The 21,200-nt window shown below is 53.7% G+C and overlaps 1 protein-coding gene across 1 annotated transcript; it reads left to right on the top strand.

Moving 5' to 3' along the window:
- Nucleotides 1–7,722: 7,722 nt before the first annotated feature.
- On the top strand, nt 7,723–15,099 carry HAP1 (huntingtin associated protein 1). Its single transcript, XM_074018135.1, is given in 11 exon segments — nt 7,723–8,212; nt 9,569–9,672; nt 9,977–9,997; nt 9,999–10,163; nt 10,275–10,409; nt 10,612–10,716; nt 10,795–10,861; nt 11,693–11,760; nt 13,163–13,254; nt 13,799–13,837; nt 14,512–15,099. Coding segments are annotated over 11 exon segments (1,731 nt in total). The 5' UTR covers nt 7,723–7,731; the 3' UTR covers nt 14,966–15,099.
- Nucleotides 15,100–21,200: the final 6,101 nt, after the last annotated feature.

Raw genomic sequence — 21,200 nt, 5'->3', positions numbered from 1 at the left:
AACAAAACAAAACAAAAAACAAAAAAACCAAAAAAGTAGAGAGAATATAGGCTGGGCATGGTGTCTCACACTTGTAATCCCAGCACTCTGGGAGGCCAAGGCAGGTGGATTGCTTGAGTTTGAGACCAGTCTGGGCAACATGAGAAAACCCCATCTCTATTTAAAAAAAAAAAAAAGTAAAAGAAAGAAAAAAAGAAAAGAAAAGAAAATTCGTTGGGCATGATTGTGCACGCCTGTGGTCACAGCTACGTAGGAGGCTGAGGTGGGAGGACGATCTGAACCCAGGAGGTCAAGGTTGCAATAAGCTCAGATGGTGCCACTGCACTCTAACCTGGGCAACAGAGCAGGACCCTGTCTCAAAAAAGAAAAAAAAAAAAAGAAAGAAAGAAAAGAATGATGAATTTCCATGTGCCTGTCACTCACTTGCAGAGTTATTAATGTTCTGCAGTTGTTGCTTCATCTACCACGCTCATTTTGTGGAGTGTTTTTGAGCAAACACCAGGCATTGTATCACTTTACCCACAAGTGCTTCCTTACATCTTACTAGCTCAGAAGTCTTTTTTTTTTTTTTTTTTTTTTTTGAGACAGAGTCTCACTCTGTTGCCCAGGCTGGAGTGTGCAGTGGTGTGATCTTGGCTCACCACAACCTCTGCCTCCCGGGTTCAAACGATTCTCCTGCCTCAGTCTACAGGCGCGTGCCACACTGCCTCGCTAATTTTTTTTTTTTTTTTTTTTTTGAGACGAGTCTCGCTCTGTCGCCCAGGCTGGAGTGCAGTGGCGCAATCTCGGCTCACTGCAAGGCTCCGCCCCCCGGGTTCACGCCATTCTCCCGCCTCAGCCTCCCGAGTAGCTGGGACTACAGGCGCCCGCCACCACACCCGGCTAATTTTTTGTATTTTTAGTAGAGACGGAGTTTCACTGTGTTAGCCAGCATGGTCTCAATCTCCTGACCTCGTGATCTGCCCGTCTCGGCCTCCCAAAGTGCTGGGATTACAGGCGTGAGCCACCACACCCGGCCTGCCTGGCTAATTTTTGTATTTTTTAGTAGAGATGGGGTTTTGCCATGTTGGCCAGGCTGGTCTCAAATTCCTGACCTCATGATCCGCCCGCCTCGGCCTCCCAAAGTTCTGAGATTACAGGTGTGAGCCACTGCGCCTGGCCAGAAGTTTTCTTTTAAAAGTTTATTTTATTTTATTATTATTATTTTTTGAGACAGGGTCTTGCTCTATTGCCCAGGCCAGAGTGCAGTGGTAGGATTTCAGCTCACTGCAACCTCCGCCTCCCAAGTTCTAGTGGTTCTTGTGCCCCAGCCTCCCAATTAGCTGGGATTACAGGCATGTGCCACCACCCCTGGCTAATTTTTGTATTTTTAGTAGAGACAGGGTTTTACCATGTTGGCCAGGCTGGTCTTGAATGCTCGACCTCAAGTGATCTGCCTGCCTCTGACTTCCAAAGTGCTGGAATTACAGGCATGAGCCGCCGTGCCCAGCCAGAATAGTGTTTTTAGATACCTAACATAAAATACATAATATTGAAAAGAAAATATATTTATTGAAATGTAGTTATCAAAGCAATTAAAAATGTGTGATATAGTAATATATGAGGGTCTTTTTTTTTTTGAGACGGAGTCTCACTCTGTCACCCAGGCTGGAGTGCAGTGGCACGATCTTGGCTCACTGCAAACTCCGCCTCCCGGGTTCACCCCATTCTCCTGCCTCAGCCTCCCAAGTAGCTGGGACTACAGGTTCCCGCCACCACGCCCGGCTAATTTTTTTTTTTTGTATTTTTAGTAGAGATGGGATTTCACTGTGTTAGCCAGGATGGTCTCAATCTCCTGACCTCATGATCCGCCTGCCTCGGCCTCCCAAAGTGCTGGGATTACAGGCGTGAACCACCGCGCCCGGCCATGAGGGTCTTTGTTAATACACTAAATTATAAGACCTAACAGTGGGCTCAGAAGTACTATTATGTGGAAGCAAATCCAGTAACCACAGGCAGCCCCAGGGTACGGGAGAGGGAGAGTCGCCCAGCTCTTTCTCTGAACTGGGAGGCCATGGACAGCACATGGCCTGCTGGTAAGACAAGCCTTTGTGAGCTTCCCTCCCCGATACTTCCTGGCTGTGTGGCCTTGGATAAGTTGCTTGACCTCTCTGGGCTTCTGTTTTTCATCTATAACATAGTAATATTTTTTTCCTTCCAGTGATGATAAAATGAAATATATCCAAAATATGGCACCTAGTCAGGTCTCAGTGAATGTGTATTTATTCCTCTGTCTCTGTCCACAACCCCACAAATTGTCCCTGGAAGGGCTCAGAGCCTGGACATGGACACAGGGATGAGAGGGAGTTGTTGACTCTGGGGACAGAGGTCAGGGAGTGAAGGGCTCCTTGGTGTTATCCTTGAGCCTGGAGGTAGCTCAGGGAGGCCAAAGGGCCAGAGAACATCCTTCTAGGCTCACCACCACCTGGCATTGCGTGTCCAGCAGGCTGGGCGCGGCTGATGGCCCTGCCCTCCTCACAGTGGGTGCTGTGGTCCCCCCACTCCCAGCTGCTTCCCGCGGAGCCTCCCAGGTCAGGGTACTGCTGACCTGCTGGATCCAGCTCCCTATCAGGCCAGCCCAGGCCACCTGCTCTGGTCCCTGGGGAAAGGAGCGGGGCTGGGCTGAGGGCTCTAGGGAAGAAGTGGGCACCTGGCTGTGCCGAGGGCCACTCCCTGGGGATCTGTGGCTCATGTCCTGGCCAGGCTCCACCCTCTCCTACAGGTGCCCCTTGAGGGTTCCTGGTGGAGCTCACCTGCGCCAGGGGATGTGGAGCCCTGGTTTGGGAGTCCAGAGTCCTAGGATCTCACCCTGACCAGAAGTCACTTCCCCAGGGCAATTACCACTCCCGCTGTCCATACCCAGAGAATCCACTGATGTGTTCATTCAACAAGTATTTATTGGATGCCTTATTAGAGTCCTGAGAATACAAAAGTGAGCCAAACAGATACTGCTCTCATTGTTACTAAATAGATCATCTTGTCAATGACATCATCTTACCCTGTGAACGGGCAGAGTTGGGAGAGAATGCCAGGGGAGGGGAGGACACAGAGAGGCCCCATCTGGCACAGGGGACCTAACACAGGTGAGCCCCACCAGGGAGGGCTTCTCAGCGGAGGAGTCAGACACTAGAACCAAGAGCAAGAGTGAGCCTGTGTGGGAGGTGGGGCCTTCCTCCAGGATGGGAGCCCCCAGATGGGGAAGAACTTCGGAGTGGGGGTCAGTACTCTCCACCTGAGGTCCCGGCCACCTCAGCCCCTTGCCCTCGCCCCCGGCACTTGCTCTCTGTCCTCTCTCTCCTTGCCTCTCTCCCTTTCGGTCCTGGCCAGCATCGGGGCCATGAAAGACAGCAGGCAGAGGGCTCAGGGCCCCAGCTGCCCTCAGCACCTTGTTACTTCTTTGTTCCAGGCCAGAGGGGCTCAGTGGCCCAGGAATTGTGCTGCGCTCTTTAAGAAGAGGAGAAAAGTTAAAGGGAGTCAGACATGCTGGCTCACGCCTGTAATCCCAGCACTTTGGGAGGCCGAGACTAGGTAGATCACTTGAGGTCAGGAGTTTGAGACCAGCCTGAGCAAAATGGTGAAACCCTGTCTCTACTAAAAATACAAAAAAACTGGCCAGGCGCGGTGGCTCACGTCTGTAATCCCAGCACTTTGGGAGGCCAAGGCGGGTGGATCATGAGGTCAAGAGATTGAGACCATTCTGGCCAACATGGTGAAACCACGTCTCTACTAAAAATACAAAAATTAGATGGGCGTGGTGGCGGGCGCCTGTAGTCCCAGCTACTCGGGAGGCTGAAGCAGGAGAATCGCTTGAACCTAGGAGGTGGAGGCTGCAGTGAGCCGAGATCATGCCACTGAACTCCAGCCTGGGCGACAGAGTGAGACTCCCTCTCAAAAAAACAAAAAGAACAGTTAAAGGGGAACCCCTGGGGATGTGGAGGGGCTTGGGCCCTCAAGCCCCCCATTCTCTGCTGATGTGAGGAGGGACTGTGCCTGGGTGCTGCGGGGGGGTGAGGGCTATGGCAGCCATTGCCTGGTTCTGGAGGGGAAGGCCTGGATCAGAGACCACTGCAGGAGATCGGGGAGGGCCCCCACAAGGCCTGTAGGAGACAGCAGGACTGCGGCAGGGGTGAGGAGGTCTCCCCTGTCCCTAGTTCAGGGTGCCTGTCCACCCTGCTCCCCTGCAAAAAGTAACCCTGGTGCCTGCCCCCACCCAGGTCCCTGGCACCGACCTTTAGGGGCTCTTTCTATGACCTACCCTGTTCCAGGTGTTTTTTTCCAGGGTCAGGCCAGGGGAGGGGTCAGGAAGAGGGTCCTGAACCACCTGTATGCTGCCCAGGGCTGGGCACTGGAGTGAATGTGCCCAAGTTCAGGGGGATGTGCACAATTAGATGGTGGGTGGTCTGGCTTTGCAGCCTGCCAAGTCTTCTGCACCCTCCCATCCTCTTTTGGGTCCAGGAGGGTCCGTGGGTGCACACGGGGAGGGAGGGCAGGAGGCCGAGGGTCTCCGCTGTGTCTGATTTCTCCCCCAGACCAGAAGCAGGAAAGGGAGGGGGCAGTGGACAGAGGAAAACCACTTGAGAGGCCTGGATCAGAGACCGCCCCGGGTCTCCCGGACAGCCCTAGGCCGTGCAAAGGGTAGCCAGGCCAAAATGCTTACTTCCAGAATGACGGGGCCCTGAGCCCTGGTTTCTCCATCTGTAAAATGGAGTCACCGTCCCTACTCCACCTGCTGTGGGGCGACTGAGCCTGTAGGTGAGGAAGCCACGTGGGGAGGTATGCGGGCTGGCACTGCCCTCTGGTGGCCGTAGCCAGAGTTGCTGGCTGCCAGTGCACTGACCTAGGGGGTGTGGTCAGCTGGGGGAGCTTTCAGGGTCTCCCAATTTCATCTCTGTCTTCTCCATCCCACTGCCTTCTTCCCCCTCAAACTCTCCAGGGGATTCCCAGGGCTTCTTCCTCATGGAACAGAAACAATTTAATTCAGCAGGAGTGTAATAGACTTCTTCTGTATGCCCTGTTCTGTGCTTGGTGGTTGGGGCTGCAGAGATGTCCAAGGCACAGAGAGACAGGCCAGGAAGCTGGGCTGTGGGAGGACCACTCAGCAGAGCCTACGGAGCTGCAGTCTCATGGAAGCCTGGGCTGTGCTGATGCCACCTCCTCATGTTCTTCAACCTCACTGTCGCAGCAAACCCTGGGGTTGTGTCTCCTTCAAGCTTTCTGCTGACAAAGAAACCACAGAAAACATGCAGACTTTGGGCTCGGCGCGGTGGCTCACGCCTGTAATCCCAGCATTTTGGGAGACCAAGGTGGGGGCAGATCACCTGAAGTCGGGAGTTTGAGACCAGCCTGACCAACATGGAGAAACCCCGTCTCTACTAAAAATACAAAATTAGCTGGGTGTGGTGGTGCGTGCCTGTAATCCCAGCTACTCGGGAGGCTGAGGCAGGAGAATCGCTTGAACCCGGGAGGTAGAGGATGCGGTGAGTCGAGATTGTGCCATTGCACTCCAGCCCGGGTAACAAGAGTGAAACTCCGTCTCAGAAAAAAAAAAAAAAAAGAAAGAAAAGAAAACATGCAGACTTTGAACAAGGAGGAGAACGGGTTAGCCTATGAAAGTTCCTCCATTTCCAGAATTATTCTGGGAGATGGGCTGTCTTTTCTGCACCTGCTTTCTCCTCCCTGAGGGAACATTTCCATCAGCATGTAAACATACTGTCCTCTCTCCCATCTTCAAAACACACTCCCCAGCGTTCACATCCTCCTTCAGCTCCTGTGCCCTCTTCCAGCCCTCCTTTCTTGCCGATTTCTTCAATACAGTTTTCTATACTCCCTCCCTCCCTCCCTCCTTTCCTTCCTTCCTTCTGACAGGGTCTTGCTCTGTCACCCAGGCTGGAGTGCAGCCTCGAACTGTGCTCAGGTGATCCTCCCACCTCAGCCCCTTAAGTGGTACAGGTATGCACCACCATGCCCAGCAAATTTTTTTTTTTTTTTTTTTTTGAGACAGAGTTTCGCTCTTGTTGCCAGGCTGGAATGCAATGGCGCAATCTCGGCTCACTGCAACCTCTGCCTCCCGGGTTCAAGCGATTCTCCTGCCTCAGCCTCCCAAGTACCTGGGATTACAGGCACCCACCACCATGCTCAGCTAGCTTTTTGTATTTTTAGTAGAGACGGAGTTTCACTATGTTGGCCAGGCTGGTATCGAACTCCTGACCTCAGGCAACCCACCCGCCTAGGCTTCCCAAAGTGCTAGGATTACAGGTGTAAGCCACTGTGCCTGGCCCCGCAAGACCGCTCTTGCCAAGGGTCTTGCCATGACCCGGGTTTGCCAAGCCGAGTCTCTATCCTCAGTCTTTCACCAGCAGCACCACCCAACACTGGTGGCCACTCTCCACGTGAAACATTTTCTTTACTTTCTAGGACCCAACTTTCCTGGTTTTCCTCTACTTCACTGCCCCACTCATCCCAGTCTTCTTTTTGATGCCTCCTCCTCCTCTTTCTGCCCTCTGAATCCTAGGGGGGTTAATCCTGGGCGCTCTTATCTGTCTTCTCTCAGTCTCTTGGGGGATCTCACCCAGTCTCAGCCTTAAATGGCCATCAAAGAGCAATGACTCCTACATTTAAATCTCCAGTCCGGTCTCTCCCCTACACTCAGGATTATACATCTAATTGTCTACCCAACATTTCCAGTAGGATACTTTAAAATGTTTTAAATTTTTTTAATTAATTAATTTATTTATTTATTTATTTTGAGGGGGAGTCTTCCTCTGTAGCCCCAGCTGGAGTGCATTGGCACGATCTCGGTTCACTGCAACCTCTACCTCCCAGGTTCAAGCAATTCTCCTGCCTCAGTCTCTTGAGTAGCTGGGACTACAGGCGCACGCCATCATGCCCGGCTGATTTTTGTATTTTTAGTAAAGACAGGGTTTCGCCATGTGGCTAGGCTTGTCTGGAACTCCTGACCTCAGGTGATCCGCCTGCCCCGGCCTCCCAAAGTGCTGGGATTACAGGCGTGAGCCACTGTGCCTGGGTACAGGGAGACTTTTAAGCGGCGTCTCCCAAGGAGAACAGGGGTTCGCCAGGATGGCAAGAGGAGGGCAAAGCGAATTAGGGTTGGAGGTGAAGAACTAGTTAATCCAATCAAATGGAAGATGTCGAGTGGCGCGAGCACTGGGGTGTGAGCGCAAGGGTCAGGGTTGCAGAGCCAGGCGGGGCAGCACTTTGGAATCGCACTGGAGTTTGGAATGTCTCTCCCAGTCAACCGGGAAAGACGCAGCACTGCCCTAATGCGCTGGCCACCCCAGACCGTATGCACAACGTTGGGTTGGCAGCTTCTACACCAGGGAACGCACCCGAAACCCTGGCGCGGGAGTAGGGGAGGGACCGCCCCCAGCCGGGGTCCCGCGAGTCCGGGGGCAGCCTCGGCTTTGGGCAGAACCATTCTCCGGAGATGGAGAGGGGAGAAGAAGTCTTTCGCTCCCATCCCAACTCGGAGCCATCCGGAACCTGCACTCGCCCTTCTTGCCCTCCTTTTCTTACTGTGCTCTGTTCCGTCACCACTAGCTCCTCTCCCGCGCGGCTCTGAGTCCCGCTTGCCACTAGTTGCTTCTCGGCAGCCCCCACCCCTACGCGTGGTCCGGCCCGGCGGCTGGCGCAGGTTATAAAGGTCCCGCCGCTGCAGCTGACAGCGGACTCAAGATGCGCCCCAAGGTGTCCGGGAGGGGTTGCGCTGGGAGCCGGCCGGGACCCGGACTCGGACCCGGACCCGGGGACCCAGCAGCACTCACCTGTGCGCCCTCAGCCAGTCCCGCTCTGGAGCCCTCTGCGCAGCCGCAGGCACGAGGCACTGGACAGAGAGCAGGATCCCGAGCTGCCTCTGGATCCCAAGTCCTCTCGGAAGCCGGCACCGGAGCTCGCCCGGCCTCCGAGGCTGGAGTCAAGGCAGGAGCCCGGCGCCTGTCTGCATTCTCGGCCATCCAAGGGGATGTCCGGTCTGTGCCCAACAATTCGGACGCGCCGTGGGCCCGCTTCGTATTCCAAGGGCCGTTTGGTTCCCGGGCCACTGGCCTGGGGACTGGAAAGGCAGCGGGCATCTGGAAGACACCAGCCGCCTACTTTGGCCGGCGACCCGGGGTGTCCGGCCCTGAGCGCGTCGCCTTTATTCGGGAGCTGGAGGAAGGTAAACCGGGCCCCCGGGGTCCTGGACGGCGTGGGGACTGGGGCACCTCCAGGGAGGAAGTGGCCCCATCGGGTCCAGGCGCCCCGCCCCCTCTGGCATTCAGTGTCACTCGTCCACCACCCCCGCGATGTCACTGCGGCATCTGTCTGGTCACCCCTTCCCCATCTCCTCCTCCGCTTTTGTCCCCTGGTTTGTGCCCGTGAGTCAGGTCCTGGGGCCTGCGCGCTAGTCCACCCGCCTCCACGCGCCTCTTGCTGCAGCAGATCTGCCCCTCCTCAGCGCCCCTCTCCTGGATCTACCGCAGTGCCAGGAGAGGGGCGGGGGGCTGCGGGAAGGCGCTGCCGGCGCTGGCCGACCGGGCTTGCGTGCGATGGAGGGGCGGGTGCGCGGAGGGGGGTGTTCTGCCCACTTTTTGGTTGCGGGTATGGGGGCAAGGTTGCGCTCTTCTCCCCGCCCCTTCTCTCCTTCTATCCTCCTGCGGGTCGGGGGAGATCCCTGGATTGGGCCTAGAGGCTCGAGTGTCCCCTAATCTGGTGAAGTCTTCCTCCTGTCCTCTGCACACGCAACAGGTGCAGGGTAAGTGGCTGCGTCTGTTTGACCCAGGAGACTCCATTGCACTGCCTTCTGGGTAGGGGGTGATGAGCCAGTCTGAGGCTATACTTCCCCTGGCTGTCTCCATTCTCCTAGGCGCCAGGGACCCAGGTGTCTGGAGAGCCCAGTTTCTGAGCCTGGAGGACTGTGACTCACTTACTTCAGGCTCCTCCAGGGGTTTAAAAAAAATAAGCCGGGAGCGTGGTCTCACGCCTGTAATCCCAGCCAGCACTTTGGGAGGAGGAGGGGGGCGGATCATGAGGTCAGGAGTTCGAGACCAACCTGGCCAACATAGTGAAACCCTGTCTCTACTAAAAATACAAAAATAAGCTGGGCGTGGTGGCTGGGGTTATACACACCCGCCACGAGGCAGAAGAGGAACAAGAAAGCGGGCGTGTATAACCCCAGCTACTCGGGAGGCTGAAGCAGGAGAATTGCTTGAATCTGGGAGGCAGAGGTTTCAATGAGCTGAGATCACGCCATTGCACTCCAACCTGGGGGGTAAGAGCGAGACTTTGTCTCATAAAAACAAAACAAAAAAACCCCCAAAACCCAGTCCACTTGGCCCTGGGAGCAGGGAAAGGAGTGTTGAGTGCCGAGGGGTAAGGGAAGGATGTGGGGGGCAGGAGGGGAGCCCATTCTTCTCTCCTGATGACGCTTGTTGGAGAACTGAGTATAGGATGGGAAACAGCTGGTTGCTGGTAGCATCTGCTCCTTTTTGCTGACCTGGCTGGGTCTTTTCTCCCCACCTGCCTCCTCCTGCAGCACTGTGTCCTAACCTACATCCGCCAGTCAAAAAGATTACCCAGGAAGACGTCAAAGTGATGTTATATTTGCTGGAGGAGGTGTGTACTGCCTTCCTGATTCAGGCAGGCCCTTATTCTAATTCTGTCCTGTAGGGGTGGGGGTCTTGTTTATTTCCTGATTGGTAGTCTCTCTGGGGGCCCAGGTAAGGGTCCTTCTTATGGAAGACAGGTCGATGTGGGATGTTCAGGCTGGAAGAGCTCTCAGAGCCAATCTGGTCTGATCTTCTTTTTCCATGAGGGGAAACTGAGTCAGGTTCCACAGTGGGTTAATGGCAGACTCTGGTCTAGTACCCTAGTGAACTAGGGGATGGGGAGGGTTCTCTTAGGGGCCTAGCCTCCCTCTGACCCCTGTGTCCGCCCCCACCAGCTTCTCCCACCTGTCTGGGAGGTCCCAGACACTGGGAGAGCATTACCTATGGGTGATGGTCCTTCTGCAGAGAGAGAGGGACCTGAACACTGCAGCTCGCATCGGCCAGTCCCTGGTGAAACAGAACAGTGTTTTGATGGAGGAGAACAGCAAACTGGAAGCCCTGCTTTGCTCAGCCAAGGAGGAGGTAACTGGGTGGGGAGGAGAGGATAGGGGGCCAGTCTACACCCACCTCATGCCAGGACCCTCTCCTGCCCCTACCCACTCCCAGCCCATGGCTCCTCTCTCTTCCTGCCAGATTTTACACCTCAGACACCAGGTGAACTTGCGGGATGACTTCCTCCAGCTCTACTCAGATTCGGATGAGGAGGAAGAGGAGGAGGCAGAGGAAGACCAGCAGCGTGCTCATCCCTGTGATGCCCCCAAGCTGTGAGTTCCTGCCTTTGCACCTGCGAGTCGTTTCTCTGAGCCTCAATTTCCTCATTTGTTAAGAGGGACACAGGTGATGTGCTTGCCGGCAGGGTTGCTGGAACTAGTTGAGAACACCGCTCTTAGCCCTGGTGGGGAGGGCCTGGGTGGGCTGGGAACTGGGAAGCCCCACTCTGCACCCTGACTCCCATTCCTCCCTCCCCTAGGATTTCACGGAGGCATTGCTGCACCAGCACCACTGCCCACAGCTGGAAGCCTTGCAGGAGCAGCTGAGGCTGCTGGAAGAGGAGAATCATCAGCTGAGAGAAGAGGTGAGAACGGGGGAGGAGGGCATCCTCGCTAGCAGGGGGTGTTGACTTCCCTGTCCCTTCCTCTCTCCCTCCCTCCAGGCCTCTCGACTTGACACCCTTGAGGATGAGGAACAGATGCTCATTCTGGAATGTGTGGAGCAGTTTTGTACGTAATGTTGTCACTCGGGTTGGGGGGCTGTCCCAAGGAGCAGAGAAAAGAACTCAAGATGCAGAGTATGGAGATCCAAGTTCAAGTCCCAGATCTAGCACTCCTAGCTGTGTGAACTTGGACACATTCCTTGACCTCTCTGAACCTTTGTCTTTAGAATGGGGATTAATTGTCTCAGCCCCACTCATCTCCCCAGGGTTTATGAAGATTAAGAGTGTCAACAGCTGAGGAGGTACTTTGTGCAAACTATAAAGAGAAGTTGTGGGTCTCAGGCCAGGCGCGGTGGCTCATGCCTGTAATCCCAACCCTTTGGGAGGCTGAGACAGGCGGATCACTTGAGGTCAGGAGTTTGAGACCAGCCTGGCCAACATAGAGAAACCCTGTCTCTACTAAAAATACAAAAATTAGCCAGACATGGTGGCACAGCCTGTAGTCCCAGCTCCTTGGGAGGCTGAGGTGGAAGAATCGCTTAAATCTGGGAGGCAGAGTTTGCAGTGAGCCTAGATCGTGCCACTGCACTCCAGCCTGGGCGACATAGCAAGACTCTATCTCAAAAAAATAAAGTGATGGGTCTCCTCCAAGCCTGTCTCCTCTTATTTGGGGCAGGGAAGAGGGAGCCATGAGCTGCCAGAGACCAGGCACCCAGGGCTGGGACAGTTCAGAGTCATGCATGAGGCAGCGGCTGTGCCTGGCATTGTCCTAGATGCTGTGTGCTTATGAAGATGAGGAGCAGTGTTTGTGCCTGAGGAGTTCAAGTGAACGCCTCAGCTGGTGAGATGCAGACGCAAAGTGGCAACAGCTAAACTCCTGCTGTTCCCTTTACCCCAGACCTGACCTTCCTTCCTGCTGGGTTCTGCAACTCCCTGAATGGCCCCACTGGTCCCCAGGCTGCTAGAGTAGGAACCAGTCCCCAAACTCTGTTGCTTTTACTGTGGGGAAAAGAAAGAGATCAGCCTGTTACTGTGTCTATATAGAAAGAAGTAGACATAAGAGACTCCATTTTGTTCTGTATTTGAGATGCTGTTTATCTGTGACCCTACCCCCAACCTTGTCCTTGCAAGAGACATGTGCTGTGGTAACTCAAGGTTTAATGGATTTTGGGCGTGCAGGGTGTGTCTTTGTTCCTAGAAAAGCTAGGTATTGTCCAAGGTTTATCCCCATGTGATAGGATGAAACAATGCTGCTAAAAGGTTTATCTCAAGGCACAGGATTTTCCTTTAAACTTATTCATGTCTCAGAGATCCTTGTTCTTATGTCTTACTGCTGATTTCCTCCCTAAAAACGATCCTATTGTCCTGCCACTCCCTGATCTTTAAGATGGTAAAGATAATTATCTATAAATACTAAGGGAACTCAGAGACCAGGGCGTGGGTCCTCTGTAAGTTGAGCGCCGGTCCCCTGGGCCCCCGCTTTTCTTTCTCTATACTTTGTCTCTGTGTCTTATTTCTTTTCTCAAGTCTCTCGTTCCACCTAACGAGAAACACCCACAGGTGTGGAGGGGCAGGCCACCCTTTCATTTTACCTCCTGGGAATGGCTTAAGTCTTTTTCCCCCTCCCCTCTCTGGCTGCCTCTAGTCCAGGATACCTCTTAACTGGTCACACTGCCTCTACTCGAACTCTACCAGGAACTTCTGCACACAGCCTCAAAGAGTTTTTCTAAAACCAAACCTGGCCAGGTGCAGAGGCTCCCACCTGTGGTCCCAGCTACTCAGGAGGCTGAGGTGGGAGGATTGCTTGAGCCCGGGAGTTCTGGGCTGTAGTACACTATGCCGATGGGGTCAGTATGGTCCAGGGAGTGGAGTACCACTAGATTGCCTGAGGAGGGGTAAACTGGCTCAGGTCAGAAACAGAGCAGGTCAAAACTCCCATGCTGATCAGTAATAAGATCGTGCCCATGAATAGCCACTGCACTCCAACCCCAGCCTGGGCAACCTGGCAAGACCTCATTTCTTTCTATCTTTTTTTTTTTTTTTTGAGATGGAGCGCAGTGATGCAATCTCGGCTCACTGCATCCCCCACCTCCCGGGTTCAAGCGATTCGCCTGCCTCAGCCTCCTGAGTAGCTGGGACTACTGGTGTGTGCCACCATGCCTGGCAAATTTTCTTTTTCTTTTTTTTTTTTTTTTTTTTTTGAGACGGAGTCTCACTGTCGCCCAGGCTAGAGTACAACGGCATGATCTTGGCTCACTGCAACCTCTGCCTCCCAGGTTCAAGCGATTATCCTGCCTCAGCCTCCCGAGTAGCTGAGATTACAGGCACTGTGGGGGTCCCCTGGTAACATCTGTTCTCTCCACCATAGGAGACTCTTCCTGGTTTCCAGGAGACCCTGACTGAGGAGCTCAGAACGTCTCTAAGGAGGATGATCTCAGACCCTGTGTATTTTATGGAAAGGTATGTGGCTGGGGACCTACCCTGCCCTGTAGTCCATGGCCTTTCCTGTAGTGGGGAGGGGGTTTGCCCTCATACTCTGACCTTCCATGCTTCCCTATACCCACTGCTTCCCAGATTCAAGCGATTCTCCTGCCTCAGCCTCCCTAGTAGCTGGGATTACAGGCGCCTGCCACTATGCGCAGCTAATTTTTGTATTTTTAGTAGAGATGGGGTTTCACCATGTTGGCCAGGCTGGTCTCGAACTCCTGACCTTGTGATCATCCTGCCTTGGCCTCTCAAAGTGCTAGGATTATAGGCGTGAGCCACTGTGCCTGGCCAAGCCCAGCTAATTTTTGTATTTTTAGTAGAGACGGGGTTTCACCATGTTGGCTAGGCTGGTCTTGAACTCCTGGCCTCAGGTGATCTGCCCACCTTGGCCTCCCAAAAGTGCTAGGATTACAGGCGTGAGCCACTGCTCATGGCCACTGCCTAAGCACCACCGAGCCTGAGGAACTGCAGTTTCGGCTTCCATTGTCTCATAATGAAGGTCCTTTTCTCTTTGAAGGAAGTATGAGATGCCCAGAGGGGACACATCCAGCCTAAGGTAAGCCTGCCAGGGGCTCCCCCATCATCTGTCCTCAGCTTTCAGCAGCCAGACAGCCACCTGCCTCTGTTTCTGCCACCCTGCAACCCTGAAGAAGGCCCTGCTGTCTTGGCTGGCTGAGCTGGGTACTGTTCTGGGAAGGAGCTGCCCCCCTTTTCCTTCAAATCTTGCCCCCTGGGTGGCTGTTTGATTCAACGCAGCTCTGAGTGGGGACTGACCAGGGGCTGAGAGGTGAACAGGCACTGGCCTAGGAGCTGGGAACCCTGGGACTAAGGCCCAGCGTGGTCCCTTTCCTGACTGTGTGTCCTTGGGCAAGTCATTTGACCTGAGTCTGTCTAGAATGGATTTGTTCCTATGGCAAGTAGCTGTGGGGTGGGCTATGAAGGTTAAATCATGCAGGAGGGAGGCAGAAGGGAGTGTTAGTCCTGCTGGTGTCTTCCGTGCAGGGTCAGGGACATAAAGGAAGGTGGGTCCTATGCAGTGTTGGTGACCATTCTTCCTCTCTCCCACAAGGGGGATGGGCTGGGTGTTTGAAGCCTCGGAGCTGGTACCCAGCTCCCCTCTCCCCTGGCTGGGACAGAACGGGGAGGAACCATCAGGATCTGTGTGCAGACAGGGGTGGGGGTGGGTCTGGGGGGTTGGACTTTCAAAAGATGTCGCTATCTCCCGCCCAGGTATGATTTTTGCAACAGTGAGGATGGAGAGCAGGTGTAGGGGTTTGAGGCTGAGGAAGGGTTGATACTGGCAGCAGATATTATGCCGGGGGAAGATTTCACGCCTGCAGAGAAGTTGGTGCCCGAGGAGGAGCTGGGGACTGCCGAAAAGGTGCCGGCTGAGGAAGGGGTGATGGAAGAGGCAGAGCTGGTGTCGGAGGAGACTGAGGGCTGGGAGGAGGTGGAACCGGAGCTAGATGAGGCAACGCGGATGAACATGGTGACGTCAGCCCTGGAGGCCAGTGGCTGGGGCCCTTCACACCTGGACATGAAGTATGTCCTCCAGCAGCAGGCCAACTGGCAGGATGCCTATTACAGACGGCAGCTGAGGCGGAAGATGTTCCAGAAAGGTGAGTGCCCCCATGGGGACCTCCCTGCCACCAGCCGGACAAGCTGCAGATCCTCGTGCCAATGAAAAGAGAGGGTGGATAAGCTCCCCGAGTGCTCACCTACCCCAGCCTGGCCCATGCTGATTTGCATGGACTTTGCATATCGTTTGCATAGGCATATCCGATCCCCTTCAGTGGGAACTGTAGAGCCAGTGCTCATTTATGTGGCATTTGCTTAGGATTTCAGATCTCTATCCACTTTTCTCCTGGGGGCTGGGCTGGGGGGTCAGGACTGGGATTGTGCCCCCACACTGCGCCTCAGCTTCCCGTCTCCGCCTGCCTGCTTCTCCTGCCCCCTACCCCTGCCTCCTCTGTCCCCCAGGCTCTCCAACCCTGCAGCAGTGGCAGCAGCAGTCAAAATAAGCACGGGGGTGGGATTGTGGAGCTGCCCAGGGGCTGACCCAGGCTGGAGGACAGGCCCAGCTACCGTCCCAGGGCCTGGGAGGAAGAGGGGCCTTCTGGGGCTGCCCAGGCTACGGGGACAAAGGCCTTCACCAGCAAGGGCCACAGTTGGACCAGTCCCCTAGGTGAGTCGGAAGGTGGGCTAGGGCCTCCTGCAGGGTTGGGAGGTGGAACAGGGTCTCCTCTCCCCAGCCAGAGAAACCCCAAAGTCTGGGAGCTGCACCTGCTGAGTGCAGGCTTTATGAGCCCTGCCTCTTTAAGGAGTCGCGGGACATGAAAGATGACTTCGTGACACTCATACACAGCAGCCATTGCACATGCGTCAGCTCCCATCAGCCTCACTCCCTGTGGCAGGCGACGTGTCCCCATTGGTTAGGTGAGGAGGGTGAGGTTCAGAGAGCTAAGGACACTTGTTCGGGGCCACACGGTGAGGGGTAGATCTGAGCCTGTCCTCTCCACTCCTGTGCTGTAGCACCTTCACTGGCCCATCCCTCCCCTCTAGTACTGTCCTAGGTACTGTCCTAGTTCTGTCCTGGTACCCGCTCCGGCCTGTCCCCATTCTCATGGCCCTTGGTCACTGCAGGGTGGAATAGCACTAGCCTCAGCAGGCCTGTCATGTCAGCTTGTGCAGGTTATAAACTGAACCATGACCTTTATGGCACATGCAGGGGACAACCTGCATAATTATCAATGGCGACTTTTTGTGTCTTTGATACAGTTGTCCAGACCCCTGCCTACCGCCCAGGCCAGGCCTATGGTCTTCAATGCCCTGGTTCACATCCACCTGCTTCTCCTTCCAGGCTTTGCTGTTCCCCAGCAGCCTGCAGAGGCCCCACAGACAGCTTGAGGCCCCTCCTTCTGCCTGGCCAAGCCCACACCCCCAGACCCTCCTTCCCATCCTCTGAAATGGGACCCTGTGTCTGTCACCAGCCCACCCTCTGTGTTCATGAACCTGGGCTGGAGTTTGGGGACCTGGGCCTCCACCCTCTTCAGGGACAGGCGGTAGGAACCCCGGCTGTCGCTCTGTAGCTGGTACAAAAGCTGTGGCTGCCAGGCTTGGGTCACATGGCAGCCCAGGGGAGGCCCACTGGCTACCAGACCCAGCCCTGAGTGGGTAATGGCCCAGCTTCCACGGGTAGGGAGTTGTGAGGCCCCTCACCCCTTGATGCCCAGGCTAGCAGTGGCCACCCCAGTTCTTGTTGACTTGAGGGACCTGGCCGTCTTCCCTGTTCTTCATCCTTCTTGGTCCCTATTTACTGTTTGTAACCACAAGTGTGTCTATGTGTGGGTGGGTGAGGGCCCCTCTGCCCAGTGGTGTGTCTCCTCTCCCTCCCTGCCCTCCCTCTTCTGCCAGTGGCCTGGGGGTGTCCAGGCTCCCACCCGTGGCCCAGCCCCTCTCCCCTCCCTGTTGATTCCCCCCTCCCTGCCCCGGCTTCCTCTTCCATGTTCCACCCTCTCCCACACCTTTGTTCCTCAATAGCAGGGGGCTGGGACTCAGGCCTCCTGCGGGTGCCTGCCCCGCTCCACGCGGCGCCTCTCAGCCTCCTATTGCTTGTCAGCCTGTGCGCAAGCGGTGCAGGAAATAAAGGATCTATGCGCTCCTGGCCCAGCCTCCAGCCGTCTCTAGGGAGTGTGTGTGTGCACGTGTATGTGTGTAGGCATGTGCGTGTACACTTGGCAGGGGAAGTTGTGGAGAAGGGGTGGATGCTGATATTGAAGAATGTGCCGAGGACTCATATTAAATATGCCGTTTAATCATAGCAGCAGCTCCTGGAGGGCAGTGGGTGGTGTCTGTCAGATGGAGAAACTCAGGCCAGAGTAGGTTAAGTGATGCTCTCACCAGCAGATCATGGCTGGTGTGGAGCTGGGATTTGAGCTCATGTTTCCTTGATCCTTTCACCCCAGAGACTCTGACTCAGTGTCCTGGCTGTGAAAGATAGGATGGAAGTGAGTCACCCACTGTCTTAGGGTGAAGTCCCCAGAGCAGATCTGGAACAGGGTTTAGGAACAAGTACAGTCGCCCTCCATGTCCTCGGGCTCTGCATCTGTGGACTCAACCAACCACAGATAGAAAATACTTGGGGGAGGCCGGGTGCAGTGGCTTACGCCTGTATTCCTAGCACTTTGGGAGGCTGAGGTGGGTGGATCACTTGAGGTCAGGAGTTCGAGACCAGCCTGGCCAACATGGTGAAACCCCGTCTCCACTAAAAATACAAAAATTAGCTGGGTGTGGTGGTGCATGCCTGTAATCCCAGCTACTTGGGAGGCTGAGGCAGGAGGATCACTTGAACCCAGGAGGCAGAGGTTGCAGTGAGCAGAGATCATGACACTGCACTCCAGCCTGGGCAACAACAGAGCAAGACTCCATCTCAAAAAACAAACAAGAAAATACCTGGGAGAGGCCAGGCGTGGTGGCTCATTCTGTAATCCCAGCACTTTGGGAGGCTGAGGTGGGCGGATCATTTGAGGAGTTCGAGACCAGCCTGGCCAACATGGTGAAACCCCATCTCTACTAAAAAAAAAAAAAAAAAAAAAAAAAAAAAAAATTAGCCGGGCAAGTTGGCGGGCCCCTGTAATCCCAGCTACTTGGGAGGTTGAGGTGAGAGGATCACTTGAGCCTGGGAGGTGGAGGTTGCAGTGAGCTGAGGTTGCACCACTGCACTCCAACCTGGGTGACAGAGTAAGACCCTGTCTCAAAAAAAAAAAAAAGAAAATGGCAGACAAACCAGACATGGGGGAAGTTGCCAGCTTTGATAAAGCCAAGTAAAAGGAAACGGAGATGCAGGAGAACACCTTGCGGACCAGAGACCGCTGAGCAGGAGAAGCAGTGAAATTTCCTAAAATCTGGAGGATTCCCTGCCGCTGTTATCTTCAAGCCCCCAGTGGTGATGTGGAAGAAAAGCCGCCTGCAAGGTATACACAAGCCACAAGCTGCTCTGTGAACCTGGGCACCTTGCACCAATGCCACTGGCCTGTGGGTCTCTGAGGGGATCCCCAAATGGGACTGCCAAATTATCTGGTTTGTTCCAGGATATTATAGAAAATTATTTATATGAATAATAAAAATAAAACACACTTTGTGCCCCCCCTGCCGAAAGAATATCATTGAGAAGGTTATTGCTGTGGCTAACCGGGTCTCAGTCCTGCTGGGAACTCTGGGGGATAATAGAATATATCTCAGAGTAGGCCAGGCGCGGTGGCTCACACCTGTAATCGCAGCACATTGGGAGGCCAAGGTGGGTGGATCACCTGAGGTCAGGAGTTCGAGACCAGCCTGACCAATATGGAGAAACCCTGTCTCTACTAAAAATACAAAATTAGCTGGATGTGGTGGCACATACCCCTGTAATCCCAGCTACTTGGGAGCCTGAGGCAGGAGAATCGCTTGAACCCAGGAGGCGAAGGTTGTGGTGAGCAGAGATTGCACCATTGCACTCCAGCTTGGGCAACAAGAGTGAAACTCTGTTTCAAGGAAAAAAATATATAAATATATAAATATAAATTTGGCATATATATATATACACACCAGAGTTATCCCACCCCTCGGGTGGGGGAGTTAGCGTATTTATCCTCTAACTGTCATCTGACACTGAGAGATGCTTCTGGAGGTATTTAACTGCCCTGCACTTGGTCCTGAAGGAAACTAGAATATGTTACCTCCAAATATGCCACTTTGGCATAAGGACTATTTTGAACTGAAGGAAATTGAGAAGAAGCAGATACAAGAAAAGCTCCCTGACCTCCTATTTGCATAAAAACAGGACATACATTTTCTTTTTTTTTTTTTTTTTTTTTTTGAGACGGAGTCTCGCTCTGTGGCCCAGCCCAGGCTGGAGTGCAGTGGCGCGATCTCGGCTCACTGCAAGCTCCGCCTCCCGGGTTCACGCCATTCTCCTGCCTCAGCCTCCCGAGTAGCTGGGACTACAGGCGCCCACAACCGCGCCCGGCTAATTTTTTGTAATTTTTAGTAGAGACGGGGTTTTTTTTTTTTTTTTTTTTTTTTTTTTTTTTTTTTTTTTGAGACGGAGTCTCGCTCTGTCGCCCAGGCTGGAGTGCAGTGGCGCGATCTCGGCTCACTGCAAGCTCCGCCTCCCGGGTTCACGCCATTCTCCTGCCTCAGCCTCCCGAGTAGCTGGGACTACAGGCGCCCACAACCGCGCCCGGCTAATTTTTTTTGTATTTTTAGTAGAGACGGGGTTTCACCATGGTCTCGATCTCCTGACCTTGTGATCCGCCCGCCTCGGCCTCCCAAAGTGCTGGGATTACAGGCGTGAGCCACTGCGCCCGGCCAGGACATACATTTTCAATAGTGTCCATCAACCAGGAAGGATAAAAGTTAAATCTCCAGGCTGGGCACAGTGGCTCATGCCTGTAATCCTAAGACTTTGGGAGGCTGAGGTGGGCGGATCTCCTGAGGTCGGGAGTTTGAGACCAGCCTGACTAATATGGAGAAACTGTCTCTACTAAAAATACAAAATTAGCCAGTCGTGGTGGCACACGCCTGTAATTCCAGCTACACGGGAGGCTGAGGCAAGAGAATTGCTTGTACCTGGGAGGTGGAGGTTGCAGTGAGCTGAGATTGCCCCATTGCACTCCAGCCTGGGCAATAAGAGTGAAACCCCATCTCAAAAAAAAAAAAAAAAAAAAGGTTAAATCTCTGGAGACAACTTTACTTTTTTGGTTTCCATAATTTGGACTTATGTTATTGATACTCAATGAATAAAATGTTGATTTTTGATGCATTACAATACACTTTTTGATAGTAGTTGCACAATGTTGATCGTTTTATTTACTAAATACTGCAACCTCCAAATTGCCTTTTTTTTTTTTTTTTTTTTTTTGACAGAGTCTCGCCCTGTTGCCCAGGCTGGAGTGCAATGGCGTGATCTCAGCTCACTGCAACCTCTGCCTCCCGGGCCAAATTGCCAATTTTTACATGGTATTTCTGGCAATGGTGGTGGCTCCTCTCTCTGAATACATAAAATGGTCCATTCAATCCATGGTTTCATATTCCTTTGTTATTCTGTCTACTGCTTTAAAATACATTCAGGCTGGGTGTGGCGGCTCACACCTAGAATCCCAGCACTTTGGGAGGCTGAGGCGGGTGGATCACCTGAGGTCAGGAGGTTGAGACCAGCCTGGCCAACATGGTGAAACCCCATCTCTACTAAAAATTACAAAAATTAGCCTGGTGTCGTGCTGCCCGCCTATAATCCCAGCTACTTGGGAGGCTGAGGCAGGAGAATTGCTTGAACCTGGGAGGTGGAGATTGCAGTGAGCTGAGATGGCACTACTGCACTCCAGCCTGGGTGACAGAGCAAGACTGTCTCAAAAAAATAAAATACATTCAAATAAAATATAAGTTACTTGCAGTGAGTGCACTCATACAACAGCGAGGAGGGCCGAGAACATAATTAACCAATACTCTTGTGTTCAGAGAATAGTCTGAAACCGTGGGACTGAAGCTTGCTCCTACGGACTTTCTCAAAGTATCCTTGGTGGACATAAGGTTACCCTCACTCAACGCAACGACACATCTTCTGCTGTGGTGGGAGGATACAGAATGACAATTTCATTTACATAGAATGTTTTCCTTCTATAAATGTCTGGAACAAGTCAGAGACAACTTTAGACCCTTTTCAGCCTGGAGTGGCATCAGCGCAATCTCCATAACAAACGTGACCCACTAGCCTTTATCTACCACTCGTTTTCCATATAGCTGCTTTCCCATTCACAGTTAGCCACCCCTGGAAGTCCAACCTAGGCTGGAGCTTGGGGGTCCAAACCTCAGCCCTCTTCTGGGACACGCAGTAGGAACCCCAGCCCTCGTTCTGCAGCTGGCTCAAGAGCTGTGACTGC

This window comes from Macaca fascicularis, chromosome 16 (assembly GCF_037993035.2).
Source record: "Macaca fascicularis isolate 582-1 chromosome 16, T2T-MFA8v1.1".
Taxonomy (NCBI): Eukaryota; Metazoa; Chordata; class Mammalia; order Primates; family Cercopithecidae; genus Macaca; species Macaca fascicularis.
This window is presented reverse-complemented; position numbering and strand designations above follow the sequence as displayed.